This window comes from Tubulanus polymorphus, chromosome 4 (assembly GCF_964204645.1).
Source record: "Tubulanus polymorphus chromosome 4, tnTubPoly1.2, whole genome shotgun sequence".
NCBI lineage: Eukaryota > Metazoa > Nemertea > Palaeonemertea > Tubulaniformes > Tubulanidae > Tubulanus > Tubulanus polymorphus.
Genome location: NC_134028.1, coordinates 26994050 through 27010154, shown reverse-complemented (window position 1 = coordinate 27010154; position 16105 = coordinate 26994050). Strand labels below are relative to the sequence as shown.

The 16105-nt window shown below is 38.7% G+C and overlaps 3 protein-coding genes across 16 annotated transcripts; 1 reads left to right on the top strand and 2 right to left on the bottom strand.

The window, feature by feature from the left end:
- Positions 1 to 3071: 3071 nt before the first annotated feature.
- Positions 3072 to 6839, bottom strand: LOC141903934 (nucleoside hydrolase-like). 14 transcript variants are annotated; one of them, XM_074792331.1, is made up of 7 exons: positions 5998 to 6306; positions 5774 to 5789; positions 5397 to 5589; positions 4866 to 5037; positions 4668 to 4784; positions 4265 to 4401; positions 3072 to 3573 (listed from the first exon to the last, which is right to left on the bottom strand). In XM_074792331.1, exons 3-7 carry the CDS (start codon positions 5577 to 5579, stop codon positions 3229 to 3231), a joined length of 954 nt encoding a protein of 317 aa, XP_074648432.1. In that variant the 5' UTR covers positions 5580 to 5589; positions 5774 to 5789; positions 5998 to 6306; the 3' UTR covers positions 3072 to 3228. The 14 variants fall into 14 exon arrangements, with proteins under 14 accessions (XP_074648432.1, XP_074648424.1, XP_074648425.1 ...); XM_074792323.1 differs by lacking the exons at positions 5774 to 5789; positions 5998 to 6306 and adding an exon at positions 6318 to 6839; XM_074792324.1 differs by lacking the exons at positions 5774 to 5789; positions 5998 to 6306 and adding an exon at positions 6318 to 6839 and having other exon boundaries at positions 5397 to 5586.
- A 2567-nt stretch (positions 6840 to 9406) lies between these two features.
- LOC141903935 (uncharacterized) lies at positions 9407 to 10976 on the top strand. The gene is made up of 3 exons (XM_074792338.1): positions 9407 to 9484; positions 9760 to 9883; positions 10575 to 10976. The coding sequence occupies exons 1-3, from the start codon at positions 9415 to 9417 to the stop codon at positions 10834 to 10836; spliced, it is 456 nt and encodes a 151-aa protein (XP_074648439.1). The 5' UTR covers positions 9407 to 9414; the 3' UTR covers positions 10837 to 10976.
- Positions 10977 to 11796: 820 nt separating this feature from the next.
- On the bottom strand, positions 11797 to 15648 carry LOC141903301 (alcohol dehydrogenase class-3-like). The gene is made up of 10 exons (XM_074791401.1): positions 15555 to 15648; positions 15222 to 15323; positions 14833 to 14977; positions 14657 to 14747; positions 14345 to 14477; positions 14048 to 14264; positions 13826 to 13956; positions 13560 to 13695; positions 12315 to 12453; positions 11797 to 12099 (listed from the first exon to the last, which is right to left on the bottom strand). The coding sequence occupies exons 1-10, from the start codon at positions 15573 to 15575 to the stop codon at positions 12066 to 12068; spliced, it is 1149 nt and encodes a 382-aa protein (XP_074647502.1). The 5' UTR covers positions 15576 to 15648; the 3' UTR covers positions 11797 to 12065.
- Between the last annotated feature and the right edge of the window lie 457 nt (positions 15649 to 16105).

Sequence of the window (16105 nt, the reverse complement as noted above, 5' to 3'; positions counted from 1 at the left end):
GACGGTACGACTTGCACTGGAAGCCGGTAGTCGGTACGAGTTTTGCAAATAGATTTCCTTTTGACTCGGTTTTGACTGCTATACGGAATATAAACATGTTTGGCGAACTTGTTTATTTGATCAGGGAGCCCAATTCCTTGGTTTGATATTTGCACGACTGAAATCACTGAGATTCAGATTTAACCGACGCATTCTCCCCCTCCCACTCCCAGGGGCGTTGCTAAAGAAATCCGTGCCAAATACCATAGAACAAATGGGACATCTTAATGCCTAGCAATGAAAATAAATTGATTGTAGATGATGAACGAAGATTCAAAAACTTTCGGGCCACCGACATACGCACGCAGCAGCAGCAGCAGCAGCAGCAGCAGCAGCAGCAGCAGCAGCAGCAGCTGCAGCAGCAATTACGGTTCAGACGTGTTCAAGTGGAGACGATGCTTACGTAGCGTCCGAGCGGTTGGGATTAGGCTTCTCAAACGTTTCTTTGGGTCTAGTTACGTAAATGTCGGTCCATCTAATTCTATAATTTCATCATTTTCAGATTGATCTGCGGCTGTTGTCTGATTCCACTTACGTTAACGACTGTAAAGATGTTGAACACTTTTTCCCAATATGTAATGACTTAATAGGAGTTAAAACAAGGTTCAATAATGAGTAGTATTGTAAACTATGAAAAATCTAATCATATTCTCAATGAAATATTTTTGTTTTCTTATCTTCGTTTATCGCGAAAACCTAGTTCTTCTTGGATGCGACATACGTTCGACTGTGGCAATCGCGGATTCCACTCGTGGCAAGTGAGGATCCACCAGGTTTCGCTAGTGCCCATTAAGACAACAACTCCCGGATTTATTCTCAGATTCATTCAAAATCTATCCATAATTTCTCAAATTCTTTGAATAGCGATTAGTAAAATTCACCATATATATATAGGAACCCAAAGATCATCTGAGTTTATCAAGAGAAGTGATTTTTGCCTAATTTCTGATGAAGGAGGCTAAAAATCTAGATCATCGAGAATGAACTAGATTTCGACAGGGTTGTCGCACTGATACGTACGCCATCTAGTGGGATAACTGGTGACACACGGAGTCCTCGTTCGACTGGTCGCGGTGAACAGATTTCTGTCGTATCCAGTTTCATCGATTTGCTGTAGTATGGCCGCATGTAGTGAAATAAAACATAATTCAAAGTATCACAGGGATTCCTGACAGGCAATACGGGATTCCCCTCCATCTCCTTGACAATAAATCGAGGTTCACATTGCAGGCGTATGAAAGTCATACGTTTGCACAACCAGTTAGTTATACATGTATATACACTGAACTATTTGAAATCCTGTTTTTCAAAACGAGTAAAAAAGAGACATGTATAGGGATTCCCCAGTACCTTGTAATAACGTGGTTGGATGTTTACTGCAAATCAATGAAAATGGACACTTCAAATAGCTGTGCACCGAAACCAGGAGAATTAGTGATTAATCAATGGAGTTCTCGTCAAGTGGAATTAAGTTTGAATGTTCCATTATTAACTGATAGTGAAAGCCGATTGATTTTGGAAGTAAAAAACATAACTCATTCAAAAAGTTCCAGATACATGATTACACCTAGCAGTACTATAAGTGCTAACCGTATCCGTTTGGAGATAACTGCTGGTTGTTTTTACAAGGCTCTATTTCACGTCGATCATAGTTTAAACAACCGCGTTTCAAAGACATCTTTCACAAGCAATATTGTGGGTTTTAGCGCAGTTTATAATACGATGGAACTAAAATCTCTTTTATGCAAAGCCATTGAGTATATTGCGTCCATGAAAAACTACGGTTTTGCGCCATGTAAATTTTTGTATCGTAATAAACCACGGGAATATTTTGAGAGGATTATAAATTCGGATGATATCATGAGAAAGTATTTGAAAGATAACAATGGCGACGCTGCATCTCCCATTAACAAGAGAATTCAAGGGCTTTTCTTCAATACGTGTATCCAACCAAGAACTGGGCGACCTCCACCAACGTCTCCGTTCGGTAACACGAGATTATACATTCCAGCCGCGAGACTTTATGATGTAAATAAGTGCAATTTATATTTTGCTGATTTCTATTGCATGAATCGTCACTGGGTGACGCTCGTTCTGACTAAAGCTGGAAGCGAAAACGATCGTTTATGTTCGGTTGCTCTCGTCAAAATTGACATCCGCAATAATCCCTTTACGCGCTGGGATTTCGCTAGAGGTCGCTTGTACGTGTCGAGGAACGTTTTCGTTGAAGTTATGTACGGTGAAGATATAAATTTGTCGATGACTGAAGGAGTATTTTTTAGGGGTTGTCGTTGTACAAAAGCACAAGGCCAATCAACACACGATCATCATATAAAGTCACGTGACTGTAAAATTTGCAATATCTACGACTATACAAGTGATCGTAGTGTTCGCATTTAGATACAGCTGAGCTTTTTACAGAATCCGTCACTGTGTAATAGATTTAGTCACACGTGCAGCTGTAGAAAACTGTGCAGTAAATATGACTGACACACAGCTATGGGAAACTGAGTCACTCGGCCTCTCATTGGCGAATATAATTGTTTGATAATTAAATGATTCCGTCCGAAATAGGCGATGCGTTTGCCGTATTTATGTTTAATAAAGTTTATTTGCGAACCAGAAATGTTTTGATACTTTAGTTTCCATCCAGGGGCATTTTGTCTGACTGGCAATTTACCAAGAGGTTTCGAGCACTTTCAGCATGCGAGGACTTCCCTCACGGTTTATGACGTACACTATACATCTGATATAAGGTCATCCAGCGGTCATTGTTTTCCATATTTGGCAAATTATGAAAGCGTTGTATCAATGATACAGGTATCAATGATAAGTGTCAGTGACAACAAAAACCGTATCCACAATGTAACGTTGTGATTGGCGACATCGTCGAGTACTTTGGCCTCTCACGCTGACGGGCTGGGGGAAGGACAACTCTGATATAGAATCACCCGTTATGACCCAGTGCCACTTTTCATGGTTAGAATTTGAGAACTAAATCATTTGAAATAAACTATAACTATAACTATACATTCAAACCTATATGACAGTTTTACAACTCGATCCAACACGTTTATTTAGATCTATTTACTTGCATTTGTTTCACATATAAGAATCATAATTTGATTATTGGTATAATTATATATTTCTATCCTCGTTGGGAAAAACTCGACACTTGTTGATATCGTATTATTTCATATTAACGGCCGCTGTTAACAGCTTCTGTACGATTTCGGTGTCGATTTTCGTAACTATTTCCACATTTTTCTCATTGTTCTCGCCACCAGCGATCAGTTTATGACGATCTACGATCATTTGTCCGCGAGTGTGATCGCCTTTCAGTTCCACCGTACAGAAATGACGTTCACTCGACCTTACCGATGTAGGTTCCAGAACTGTGGCCATCGCCATCGAGTCGCAGGAACGGAATCCGGCGCTGTTTATATTCTTCAAATGTCTGAATCCTTTTGTAGATATGGCTTTATTAAATCTTCCTACATCAGTGTTGGTGTTCATCCATTGATCAGCCCAAGCCTAAAATACAGGGGTTCACTGTCAATTTTCATGAAATATTTTTCGACGAAAATCCCAATTTTTTGTAAAACCTATCGGTAACTTAATCTTAGCAATGGGTAAAACTACTTTAAACGTTTCTCGCGAAACGAAACTCTGTTGCTCAAAGGTTGGTAAAAGTTAACCATCAGATAACATTATAACAATGTATTTTCAATTGTCACTATGTCATTTGTCCAAAGGTTTACTTCAACCAACTATTTGGCAACTGGATCCAGTTGCTTACTGAAAGCATCGGACAAAGCCGGTCTAATAATTGAAGTCCAGTCTCGACTGCGCTGTACATGAACTTGCACCCGCGACATTAATCATTATCAAATAAAGTAGAATTAATCTCATCGTTGAACAAACGACACAAGAGAACGATAAACACACTCAAACGTGGTGAACGGATAATAAGATAAAATCCCACTATTTACAGATTAAAAGAATTTAAAAACAAGAATTTATTTATTAAATCTAAAATATTTATTTATTTATTAAATCTAAAATATTTATATTTAAATATTTTAGATTTAATAAATAAATTCTTGTTTTTAAATTCTTTTAATCTGTAAATAGTGGGATTTTATCTTATTAAACGACACAAGGTAAAATTCTACATCTTTTCAAGATAGTCTTATATTGAAAGATACTGCAGTCTCTTTCTTACCCAATCAGTGATGTTTTCGTTACAAGTTTCCCATGAGACGAGTTTAATGAGACTACCGATTTCATTCAGTACAACAAATGCCGCCTCGGGATCCACGAAAAAGTTGAATTCTCCCGATACGGTGATGTTCCCCACACCTAGCAACGAAATATATGAAATATGACTGCAGGTGTAGGTCGACTGCGACGCCATCTTTGTCTACACATCGCTAGTAGTCACAAATATGTAAATGTTCAATTAATTTTTAGTAATCAAAGTTTTTATACTCATGTTCATGTATTTAAGAAAATAAATTCATTCATTCATTCAAGGGTGTGTATGTAGGTTGACAAGTCCTCCCTGCCAGCCGCAAGGCTGACCTAACGTTCAAACAGAATAAAAAGCTTCGATGTTCGATGCGTACCGTGAATGTTACCTCCCATCATCACCACTTGTTTCAATTTCTTTCCAAATTGTGGATCCAGTTTCAAAGCAAGTGCGATGTTTGTCAGTGGCGCCAGTGTCACTAAAGTTATCTCTCCTAAAAAGGGACAAAAAGAAAAACAAACGTCAATTAAAACTCGTTTGATCTTTTCTCGTTGGTTTCAATTACTAATCTTGCCTGGATATTTATTCACTAATTCAATCAATGCGTGGACAGCATGCTGTTTCTTTAAATATTCCGACCAATCATCAGCCTGTAGTAGGACGTCACCGAGACCGCCCTGACCGTGATAAGTCGACAGACATTGCGTACCGAGTAGTGAGGACTCGGCGCCGCGATAGACAGGTACCTAATGGCAGAACAAAATATCAGTAATTATACTAACTCAGTTACAAGGGGCAGTTCATTACTATAAGATATGGAGGAGTTACAATTATTTTACCCTGCCTTCCCTATTGTCATCCGGTAAACTGAACCAATGAAAGCTTATGAATTTTCAGGCACTATTTCACATGCCCGACCCCCAATGGAACCGAAACTCCTAAGTAGAGCTCGCAAATCGGTCGTTGTCCAGCGGCCGAGCACTCGCGTGCTACGGATAAATTGTACCCTTTTATGTGGACCCTTACAAAAATCCTGCATTTCGCCCTTGATCGAAATGCACCCGTAGTCAGGCCTACCGTACAAAACTCATCGATTCAAACTCACGTCATTTCGACCGCAAACTTGCAGCAATTTGATCGTGTTCGTGCACACATTATCTAACGTTGTATTACCATTGACGCACGTGATCGCCAGCACCTGCGCGTTAGGATGTGCTAAAGCCATCATTAATGCGTGAGCGTCATCGACACCGGTGTCGACATCTATTATCAGTTTCATCGTAGTCATCTCGCTGCTACTAATTAAGAATTAGAAAAAACAATTCATTTCATATTTCCTCATCGATATCAAGATAGAGGTCAAATTCGGCGCTAAGAATTGCATCAGGGCATAAGGGCAAGGTCAAGGATGTTGTCAAGGAGGTCAGTGCTTACCTCGCCCAGTGCTTACCTCGTCCAGTGCTTACCTCGCCCAGTGCTTACCTCGTCCAGTGATTACCTCGCCCAGTGCTTACCTCGTCCAGTGATTACCTCGCCCAGTGCTTACCTCGCCCAGTGCTTACCTCGTCCAGTGCTTACCTCGCCCAGTGCTTACCTCGTCCAGTGATTACCTCGCCCAGTGCTTACCTCGCCCAGTGATTACCTCGCCCAGTGCTTACCTCGCCCAGTGCTTACCTCGTCCAGTGCTTACCTCGCCCAGTGCTTACCTCGTCCAGTGATTACCCCGTCCAGTGATTACCTCGTCCAGTGATTACCTCGCCCAGTGGTTTCAATCACAGTTAGAAATCGCATATATTTTTAGGCCTATGCTATGTGTATACGCGATCGATATGATTTCATATATTTACACATGACGGGTCTAAAGTTCAAGTACAATATCTACAAGCTGTTCATGTCGTCGTATTGTGTTTAAATAATGTCGTCTCCGGCTGTTACATTATTCATTTTGAGCGCGGATTCTTAAACCACCTAACAACATTTGAGGTTATTGATGATAAATGGTACAAAATAAACGTTCAACTAAAACCTTTCTGAATGTGTTTTGATTTTACTGTCTGATTTTTCCGAATGAAATTGAAATCCACTTGATGAAAACTTCATTCATTAAGTCACTGAATTCTACTGGTTTCGAAGCACCTCTAATATTTTCATTGATTTTCATCCGTAGCATCCAACTTCCGCCGTATGATGTCGCGATCGAAATCATAGTTCAAAGTATCGGGGAATCCCCGACACATGACTTGATTTGAAAAGTAGGTATTTTCTTTTTGCGACAGCGCCACGGCGTTGGAGCATATTAAGTTGATCGAACCACCTGGTTCAAGTTCAAGTTCAAATTTATTTCACAGAAAGCATGACAGGCTATGTACACAGGTTGAGAGAAAACAAACAATAAAATTTACAATTTTTTTAAACAAAGCACAATTATAAAAAGAGAGAGAGAACAGTAGCTTTCAGTGTGGGCCAAGCAAAGCCTTTAGGCCGCTGTCGCAAGCACCCAGGGAAAAAAAACGAAAGGGAAATGAAGAAATAAAGACAACATTTGAGGTTATTGATGATAAATGGTACAAAATAAACGTTCAACTAAAACCTTTCTGAATGTGTTTTGATTTTACTGTCTGATTTTTCCGAATGAATGTCTTCCAATACCACCACCTAGTGGGCTCAAATTCAAGTTCAAATATACTTTATTGATACTCATCAAATATACTTGATTGTCACTTTATTCAATCCTTTATTGTTCCCAGTACTGCAAATACATCGGATTTCCGCAATTAAGTAGACAGAACACAAATAAAATTAAGAATCTTTTAGTATTCAGAAAACAACGTACCTGTTATTTTTCAACTTTATTAGCAATGAGATAATTTTTTGCGACACTCACGGATGATGTGCATTCCCTTTCTGGAAGGCTGATCGGCTCTTCCCTGAAAAATTAATTTCTGAATCGACGTCCCGTAATGATGAATACTATTTTTAGATCCCCTGATTTCAAAATTCAAAAATATAGATTTATATGAACCTTAGGTCTACCCTTGTAATTAACAAATTATTCGAAAGCAAAGATCTTGCATTCGAGTTTATTCATTTTAAGCAGTTTCTTTATTTCAAGCCTGTTCGTTTGTTACTTCCGATTTTTTAATCTTCATTAATTTATTCATGACTTCTCTCTCTCCAAAATCGGAATAATTGTATCCTTAGATACAATAGGATCTTGATTTTTAATGACTTTGCAAAACAACTGTCGCAGTATATTTCCTTTTAGAAATATACCTTGTTCAATAAATGCCAATATGTTAATGGGATACCGGTACCCACCAGACAATGAAACAAAACACTGAGTCATTTCACAGTGAAAATCGAAATTTGAACTTGATTTTTAGGCTTCCAAATCCGAAAATTATCCCGAAAGAGTGAACGGTTAGATATAAGATTCCCTTTCTAACGCAGTGTTTGGTATTGATTTCACTGAAAATTGATTTACTAATCTAAAATATTGATTCGATGCGCGGTTACCCGGTACCACTAGCGACACCTGGTGGAATCCTCGCCGTTACCGGTACTCCATTGCAGCACTTGATCGCGTCAAATAGTTCTGATTCCGATTTACTTCTCTTACAAAGTTCTTCCATCTTCTTTCTCTTTACCTATCTATCGCTTTTATGTGCTCGCGTTTGTGGTCTTAGTGTTTTATGAAGCCAAAATGGAAAAAGTTCGATCGAAACCAACATATCAAATGCACGTAGTTTAAAGCGTGTGTTGCGATTGCTTTTTCTACCATCGTTTTCGTTATTTCTGCTGACTCGTTTCAACATTATAACATGGCTATCGAACTGTTGGAAAAATCAAATCGATATTGCTGTCATGCGCTTTCCACTGTAGAGTAGATGTTTGAACTGAGTGACACGTGATTAAACGGTTTGTTTATACATATGTAACGCGGTTCTATTTTAAATAGCGTAATTAATATAACCGACTCTAAATTAAAGCGCTTTAGAATGGCAAATATTGAGGGACTCTATCATTATTTCACTCAATATGTAAAGTGGAAATATCGAATCAAATTTGTCTGGTTTTAGTCAACGGTGGTTTTTTTTTTAGTTTCGACTCAACTGGGATGTGATATAATGAACATAGGTGTAGACTTTGAATCCAGTTCCACAGTTGTGTGCGTTTAATTTGACTCTGAATCCAGTTCCACAGTTGTGTGCGTTTAATTTGACTCTGAATCCAGTTCCACAGTTGTGTGCGTTTAATTTGACTCTGAACCCAGTTCCACAGTTGTGTAAGTTTAATTTGACTCTGAACCCAGTTCCACAGTTGTGTGCGTTTAATTTGACTCTGAACCCAGTTCCACAGTTGTGTGGGTTTAATTTGACTCTGAACCCAGTTCCACATTTGTGTGGGTTTAATTTGACTCTGAACCCAGTTCCACAGTTGTGTAGGTTTAATTTGACTCTGAACCCAGTTCCACAGTTGTGTAAGTTTAATTTGACTCTGAACCCAGTTCCACAGTTGTGTAGGTTTAATTTGACTCTGAATCCAGTTCCACAGTTGTGTAAGTTTAATTTGACTCCGGACTCAGTTCCAAGGTTGTATAGGTTTAATTTGACTCTGAACCCAGTTCCACAGTTGTATAGGTTTAATTTGACTCTGAATCCAGTTCCACAGTTGTGTAGGTTTAATTTGACTCTGAACCCAGTTCCACAGTTGTGTAAGTTTAATTTGACTCCGGACTCAGTTCCAAGGTTGTATAGGTTTAATTTGACTCTGAACCCAGTTCCACAGTTGTATAGGTTTAATTTGACTCTGAATCCAGTTCCACAGTTGTGTAGGTTTAATTTGACTCTGAACCCAGTTCCACAGTTGTGTAAGTTTAATTTGACTCTTGAGCCACTTCCACAGTTGTGTAAGTTTAATTTGAGTCTGAACCCTATTCCTCGGAAAACTATTCGATAAAAATAACATTTTACTTTATTGGAAATTGTTAAATTTGAGTATTTATTCTATGGAACATATTTCACATTAAATTCAAACACTTCAAAAACCGCAGTATACGATAAAAACAGCCAGTTTTCACGTGTTTTTGTCAGTCAACTCAAACGTGTAGACAGAATTTCATCATGTATTTCGCTGTATTCGTTTGTGTGGCATTTGCTGGTGTTTCGGAGGCGGCGCTCAGCTTTCGATTAGGTAAGACTTTGATTCATATCAGTCCCAACCTCAGAGTCTGCTCTCCGTCTAGAAATAGATAAACCGACTGCAGGTATTTACGTACAACAGAACTCTGTACGAACAAAGCAAAGTATTCTATTCAAAATAGCAAAGATATTTCTTGTATTTTTAAAACATGCACAATTCGGGAAGCTCAATTTTGGATTTCTTGAGAAAGTAGCCTTATATACTTTACATTTCACCAGCCATTGATTTGGCATCTTAAAAAAAAACATGATCGCTTCTGATTTCAGGTGGTTGTACTGTTGAGAGATTTCCCGCCTCTAGTTTTGTCAGCGCTGCAAATCGTTACGAGGAGCAGGGAGATTGTAGACTGTGCTATTGTGAAAACCGTAACGCGAACGTCACGTGTGAAACGTAAGTCCTCAATTCGAAATGAATTGGAAGAGATTCTTGCTGCTGCTGCTGCTGCTACTGCTGCTGCTGCTGCTGCTGCTGCTGAGGAGGAGATGTTATTGCAGCTTTCAGCTACCAGATGGTGTGATTAATTGTCAAACAAGTTTTAAGGAGTCCATTTCGATCAGCTTGGAACTTGATTCATACGCGTGAACCTAAAAATATCAATATTAGTCAAACCACGACAAAATTTACTTTTGAAGCATATTTTTGTGTCGTTTTCATTTTGACCCATAAATCGATTTACTGAAACGAACAGTTTGATTCGAGTAACAACCAGCTAACCTTGCGTATACTCCTCTACAAATCTATATAACTTCCATTGTATGGATGGACCGGGATAACTATTTGAAACAGTGTGCTGATGGTGTTTGTAGTTCATTTTCAATTTTAATAGTCGCATTTTAACTAAAAATGCCTCCGCCGATGTTTCGTGAAGTGTAGGATATGAATTCGTCGATAAGATATCCGGCGTTTGTAGGTTAATTAGTTGAATGTATAACATGGAATCCCGGTGGACGATAAGTTTTTAAGTTTAGAAGTGCGTTGGCAAAATATTCAATGGCTGTAATTGTTTAATAGTTCATTTTCAATCAAAGTGTTTTGTCCGGTGTGTCTATATAGATGTCTCGAATTTACTCATTTTTTGCAGGTGTGGCACAATGAGAATGACGGTATTCCCGTGTGAGTACAAAAACATGTTGAACGACACCTGTTATTTCGGTATGTCATCTACTCTGTATCCCGATTGTTGCAACACGTTCAGATCAATCTGCGAATCATCTGGTAATTACACGTCCGTGTTTAACAGCGCGGATTTCGCTAGTTTCAATGAAACGCATTTTGCCGAAGCAGCTACGTGTGACCCGACGGCCACGCCTCCACCATATAGGATAATAACTATGACAGGATAATGTCTATAACAATCCGTATACAGAAACGATATCGTCACAATTTGAGAAACATCTTTAAAGTTTTCGTTAATAATTCAACGCACAATTTGACAAAGTTATTAAACAAACGTTTTCCATCAATGATTTACTGTAAACAAAAATATGACGAAATTGAATAAATATGAACGGCGATGATCACGTGCCATATGTGTTTAGTTAGATATTCTTGACTAATGAAATCGTATTCTTGAAGGCCTCAAGTTATTTTGATTTTAGAAGTTGAAGTACGGTTACCCAGTGCCACTAGCGATCCTGGTGGATTATCGCTGAATCCTCGCTTCCCTCAGTAGAGTATCCAATCGCACGTAGCTAGGGTGACGCTCGTTCTGACTAAAGCTGGAAGCGAAAACGATCGTTTATGTTCGGCTGCTCTCGTCAAAATTGACATCCGTAATAATCCCTTTACGCGCTGGAATTCCGATAGAGGTCGCTTGTACGTGTCGAGGAACGTTTTCGTTGAAGTTATGTACGGTGAAGATATAGATTTGTCGATGACTGAAGGAGAATTTTTAAGCGGTTGTTATTGTACAAAAGCACAAGGCCAATCAATACATGATCATCATATAACACAGGCCTGCAGCCAAGGCAGGTGCATCAGATGCCACACCAATCCAGTGATAAAATCTAATGAACATCTTGAGACTAGTTTTAATTAGATAGATCATGAATCTCCAAGAACATCCCTGATCGGTCGGTTGACCACTTCTTTAAGAAGTCTTGATAGTATCTCTGAGTTTAGGACCTACATGGATTGATATAGTAAAACCAGTCTCAAAACTACCAACAATGACGCTGGGCCGCTTTCCGACTGATGAACAACTGGCCCAGCACTATTGTTGGTAGTGGCCGCTATTGAAGTGTAGACAGTAAAGCCCAAAATGTTCCAAGACACCAAGATTTGAATAAAAATATTAATCTGTGTAATAACTTACTTTTTATTGATGAGGAATTGTAAATATACAATGCGTATATCATGATACTAGATAAATGTATTTTGTGTAAATGAATCGGTTCAGATATGTTGAAATAGAGGTTACGGTAAGTTTAACACGACATTAATTAAATATCACAAAATTACGGCTTTGAAAACGTTTCTTTGTTTGAAATATAAATGAATTTCTCGAATATGTGAAGCACGTCTTTATAATCAGAATCAGAGCTGGATTTCGCCTCGTGTTGTTCGTTGTGTTTTACAATGTTCCCATCTCGATTATGGTGCGAATGCTGAAATATCAACTAAAAACATTTCAATACCGATTTAAGCGTACAAAAAGGCATATGAAATTCGTTTCATAACATATCTAAAGTTCTATGTCGATAACCATTGATGAAACACCGAAAAGTTTCCTTCAAACTAATAAACTGATAATCAAGCTTAAAAGAAACTTTTCGGACTTCATCTTTAGATTGGGATTTCTTTGTCGATATTATACACTCACCTTTTGCCTGTTAGAAGCAAATCGAAAGCGTCGTTGATTTTATCAAGAGGCATTTTGTGCGTAATGAATTCATCGAGTGGAAAATCGCCTTTCATGTATTCATCCACCAGTTTGGGGATATCAGTTCTTGGTTTGTAGCCTGCGATGGAAATAAGTAAGGTTTTAGTTGAATTATACGCATGGAGAATGTTTGAAGAGCTGAGCTTTCGCTACTAGTGGATATAGGTGAATGAGTCAATGCAAGAAACAACAGTAATCATTCAACCACGATAACTAGTTCAACCTATCAAATACTATTCGTCTCGTTTACACCAGGTTAAAGCGGCTCCTCTTCGAATCTTTACGTTGACAAGTACATTATACATGTTTATGATTATACATTAATCATAGAAAAAGAACGCAGTCCTTATTGTTCATAATGTAGGTCAACGCAAAATCTAAATGTGAGCTTAGAAAATCAAGTTTTTTAAAGTTTGGTTTCTTAAGAAAGTGAAGCAATCTATTGAATCCTTGATTTGTTCCTTATCCCACCAATCTACCAGGAAACGACCCTAGCCCGACCAGTAAATTGTGTGCCTTGATTCAACATACGTTGGTAGACTGCCTAACATGCAAGCAACACATAACCCAAGAATATAGTAATGTGATACGAAAAAATGATTAAAAAAGCATACGTGAGACATATCAGAAAACATAAGTGTTTTGGCCTCCTCAAAATGAGAAACGTTTTGTGATATGATTTATCAAATGTGATATATGGATAATAAAATGTTTGTAGATAACGTTGTTTTTAAGGATAAATTACACTCAACATTTCTATACATTTCATATCTGGCTCGTATTTCAGTGGTCGTTCGTTTTTAGAAACAAAACGAGTCTTCGATCTCAATTCTTCTTGAGACATAGTTCAGAACAATGTGCTATGTCCCATTATGCCATGGTGAGGATGACTTCAAAAACAAGTCCATGACTCATTGACTGTTCCTTTCACTGGACTTTTTATAAGTAGGTGAAAGACTTGTCAATGCAGTTAAAGAGAAACCAGATCTAAACATTGGGTGGGATGTGACCAATACATGCCGCCGGAATCTATGTTATTTGATTCTGCGTATTGTCAATAGATTATAACATATTGTGTTGTGGTAATCAGATTTGAATGACGCGGAAAGGTCTCGGGTTCGAAACTCACTCAAACCTTTTATTCAATGTAAGAAGCCGCGACTTTGCATAGAAAAAACTACTTACTGCCGTAGAAACTGCCCATCCAAGTCCTACCGGCCAACATCGTCGCTGGACTGACAGCGAATGTCTTCTTTTGCGGAGCAAGACCGACTAATACAGACGTTCCCCAACTCGGATGGCAGGCCTCTAATGCAGCTTCCTGAAGATGAAGTTGAAGACGAGAAGTTGGAATAAGTTAAAAAGTGCAGTAGGAAAATGTGCTGCATCAAAAGAAAGAATCATCGCGGATACGAAGTCTTAATTAATACATATTTAAAACTATCTATTACCCCAGTAATAAGTGTTCCGGCACACTCGAACGTGTAATCACATCCTCCATCTGTTAGTTCACGTAAAACCTCTTGTATCGGTTTATCGTAATCTTTAGGATTTATAAAATCAGTAGCACCAACTGCGCGCGCTGTTAAAAACAGAAATTAAGATATCAGATTGTAACAAAAGGTTATATGCGAACAGGTTTATAAGTGTGTTGCTTTATGGGTTCCATCTACCTTTCTTTTCCTTATCCGGATTGATGTCAACGGCGTAAATCTTGGAAGCGCCGGCGTGTTTACAGCCTAGTACACAGGCCATACCGATAGCTCCTAAACCCCACACAGCACATGTAGAACCTGCTTGAACGTTGGCGGTTTTACGGGCAGCGCCGTAACCAGTACCGATACCGCAACTTATCAGAACTACTTTATCCAGCGGAGCCTCGGGATTTATCTGAAATGAAGAAAAACTTCATCCGTTAACACAACACTTCTATATCTATTTGAATAATAGTTTTGATATATTTTAACAACCTTAGCGACTCTCAGTTCTGGCAGAACAGAATATTGGCTAAATGAACCGGTACCAAACAGACACGCGATATCTTTGCCTTTGCATCGAAATCTGGCTGTGCCATCAGGAAGCAGACCCTTCTCAAACGTTCCCCTTGAAACAAAGAGATGTAATGTATATACCGTGAAATTAAGTTTCTTGTAGTGAACTATTTATCTGCGATCAGTTGTAAAATGCAAATCGTGGTTAAGCAAAACGTGGTGCAAAAAAACATTCGGACTCGACATCGACCCGAACTGGACACAACTTTTCGATTACCAAACATCGCTTACCTGACTTTATGACAGAGATAATTAGCTTTCGGCCGAACACAAATCGGGCAGTCGTCACATTGAGCCAGAAACGATACCAATACATGATCACCTGTAATACAATCATAGTAACAATCACTGAGTTTTTATCTCAGATTTTGAGTGTGAAATCAATCATCCACGCTTTACAATCACACCTGGTTTTAGAGTTGTGACGCCATCTCCGATGCTCTCAACGACGCCTGCTCCTTCATGTCCTGTGATTATCGGCACCGGGCCGAGAGACGGCCATGAACCATTCTGAATGGTGGCATCCGAATGACAAACACTACTAGCTATCATCTGTAAAATAAGAGGGCGAATAGGGCGAGATGTAGAGAGGGCGAGATGTAGAGAGGGCGAGATGTAGAGAGGGTGAGATGTAGAGAGGGTGAGATGTAGAGAGGGTGAGATGAGAGAGGGTGAGATGAGAGAGGGTGAGATGTAGAGAGGGTGAGAGAGGAGAACATTACTCGGAGGGTAAATGAGATAGACGGGATAGAGAAGAGGAAGGTGATTGAACGAGAAAAAGGCAGCGACAATTTACCTTAACTCTAACTTCGCCAGTTTTCGGCGGATCGACTTCAATAGTCTCCACGCTATGAGGTGTATTGTACTCCCACAGTACAGCCGCTTTACATGAAATGGTCTATGAAAAGATAAAGTTTCTGTGATATATGCCAGAAAAACTCGTAGAAAGTGATTAGAATATTCTTCAAATTACTGAAATAATTACATCATTCAAAAAGTAGTAATTCTGAAACGAAATATTCCGATTTTCGGAATTCAGAGAAATCTGCAAATAACTTATGGCTGTGTCGGAGAAAATTGTTACGACTCTTAATAAGATGAAGTTAATTCGTGTTTTAATGAGTTTTACCTTTCCAGTGGTATCCGCCATCCTGGTGTTTGGTGTATTAAAGCATGCACAACAATCGTCGATGTCAGGGCTAGAAATGTTTGTTGCGAGACTTATCAAGCTTATTAATAGTTTGCCGGTAAACCATAAATCAAACTAAAAATAATCATTAGTGCTCGGAATAAAAAATATATCGGTCACATCGTCTTTCAATCTATCTGCTGGTTCGCGTTCAATATCCTCAATCATGAATAAATCGAATTACTTGTTAGGACAAATAGGGGTGGGGGTGCCCTGGAAGCGGGTACCATCATACGAGATAAAACAATATCATAAATAAAACATTTATTATCCAATTATTGAATATAGTTTATTATATTTGTATCAGATATATTGGTTTCCTGTGTGTCAAATGACTCCAGGACGGGAAGTAAAATATCGAAGATAAACAATTCTAGTTTTCAGTTTTCTCATCCTAAATTCGAATACTGGAACGAAAACAGACAAACATCGGTATAGTTACCACGACGTCGTTTGTATTAAATTAGGACATTCACCTGTCAGATCTGCTG

What these genes read in the sequence shown, in the direction of transcription:
- LOC141903934 (XM_074792323.1), bottom strand. Translation starts at nt 6,391, where the DNA reads ATGAAGTTTTCATCAAGTGGATTTCAATTTCATTCGGAAAAATCAGAC. An exon ending in AAGTTTGCGGTCGAAATGAC is followed by an intron (nt 5,038 to 5,396) that starts GTGAGTTTGAAT and finishes TTCTGCCATTAG; the next exon opens with GTACCTGTCTATCGCGGCGC. An exon ending in ACGAAAACATCACTGATTGG is followed by an intron (nt 3,574 to 4,264) that starts GTAAGAAAGAGA and finishes CCTGTATTTTAG; the next exon opens with GCTTGGGCTGATCAATGGAT.
- LOC141903301 (XM_074791401.1), bottom strand. Translation starts at nt 15,575, where the DNA reads ATGGCGGATACCACTGGAAAG. An exon ending in CAGAACTGAGAGTCGCTAAG is followed by an intron (nt 14,265 to 14,344) that starts GTTGTTAAAATA and finishes TCTTCATTTCAG; the next exon opens with ATAAATCCCGAGGCTCCGCT. An exon ending in TCCGGATAAGGAAAAGAAAG is followed by an intron (nt 13,957 to 14,047) that starts GTAGATGGAACC and finishes TGTTTTTAACAG; the next exon opens with CGCGCGCAGTTGGTGCTACT.
- LOC141903935 (XM_074792338.1), top strand. Translation starts at nt 9,415, where the DNA reads ATGTATTTCGCTGTATTCGTTTGTGTGGCATTTGCTGGTGTTTCGGAG. An exon ending in GGCGCTCAGCTTTCGATTAG is followed by an intron (nt 9,485 to 9,759) that starts GTAAGACTTTGA and finishes TTCTGATTTCAG; the next exon opens with GTGGTTGTACTGTTGAGAGA. An exon ending in GCGAACGTCACGTGTGAAAC is followed by an intron (nt 9,884 to 10,574) that starts GTAAGTCCTCAA and finishes CATTTTTTGCAG; the next exon opens with GTGTGGCACAATGAGAATGA.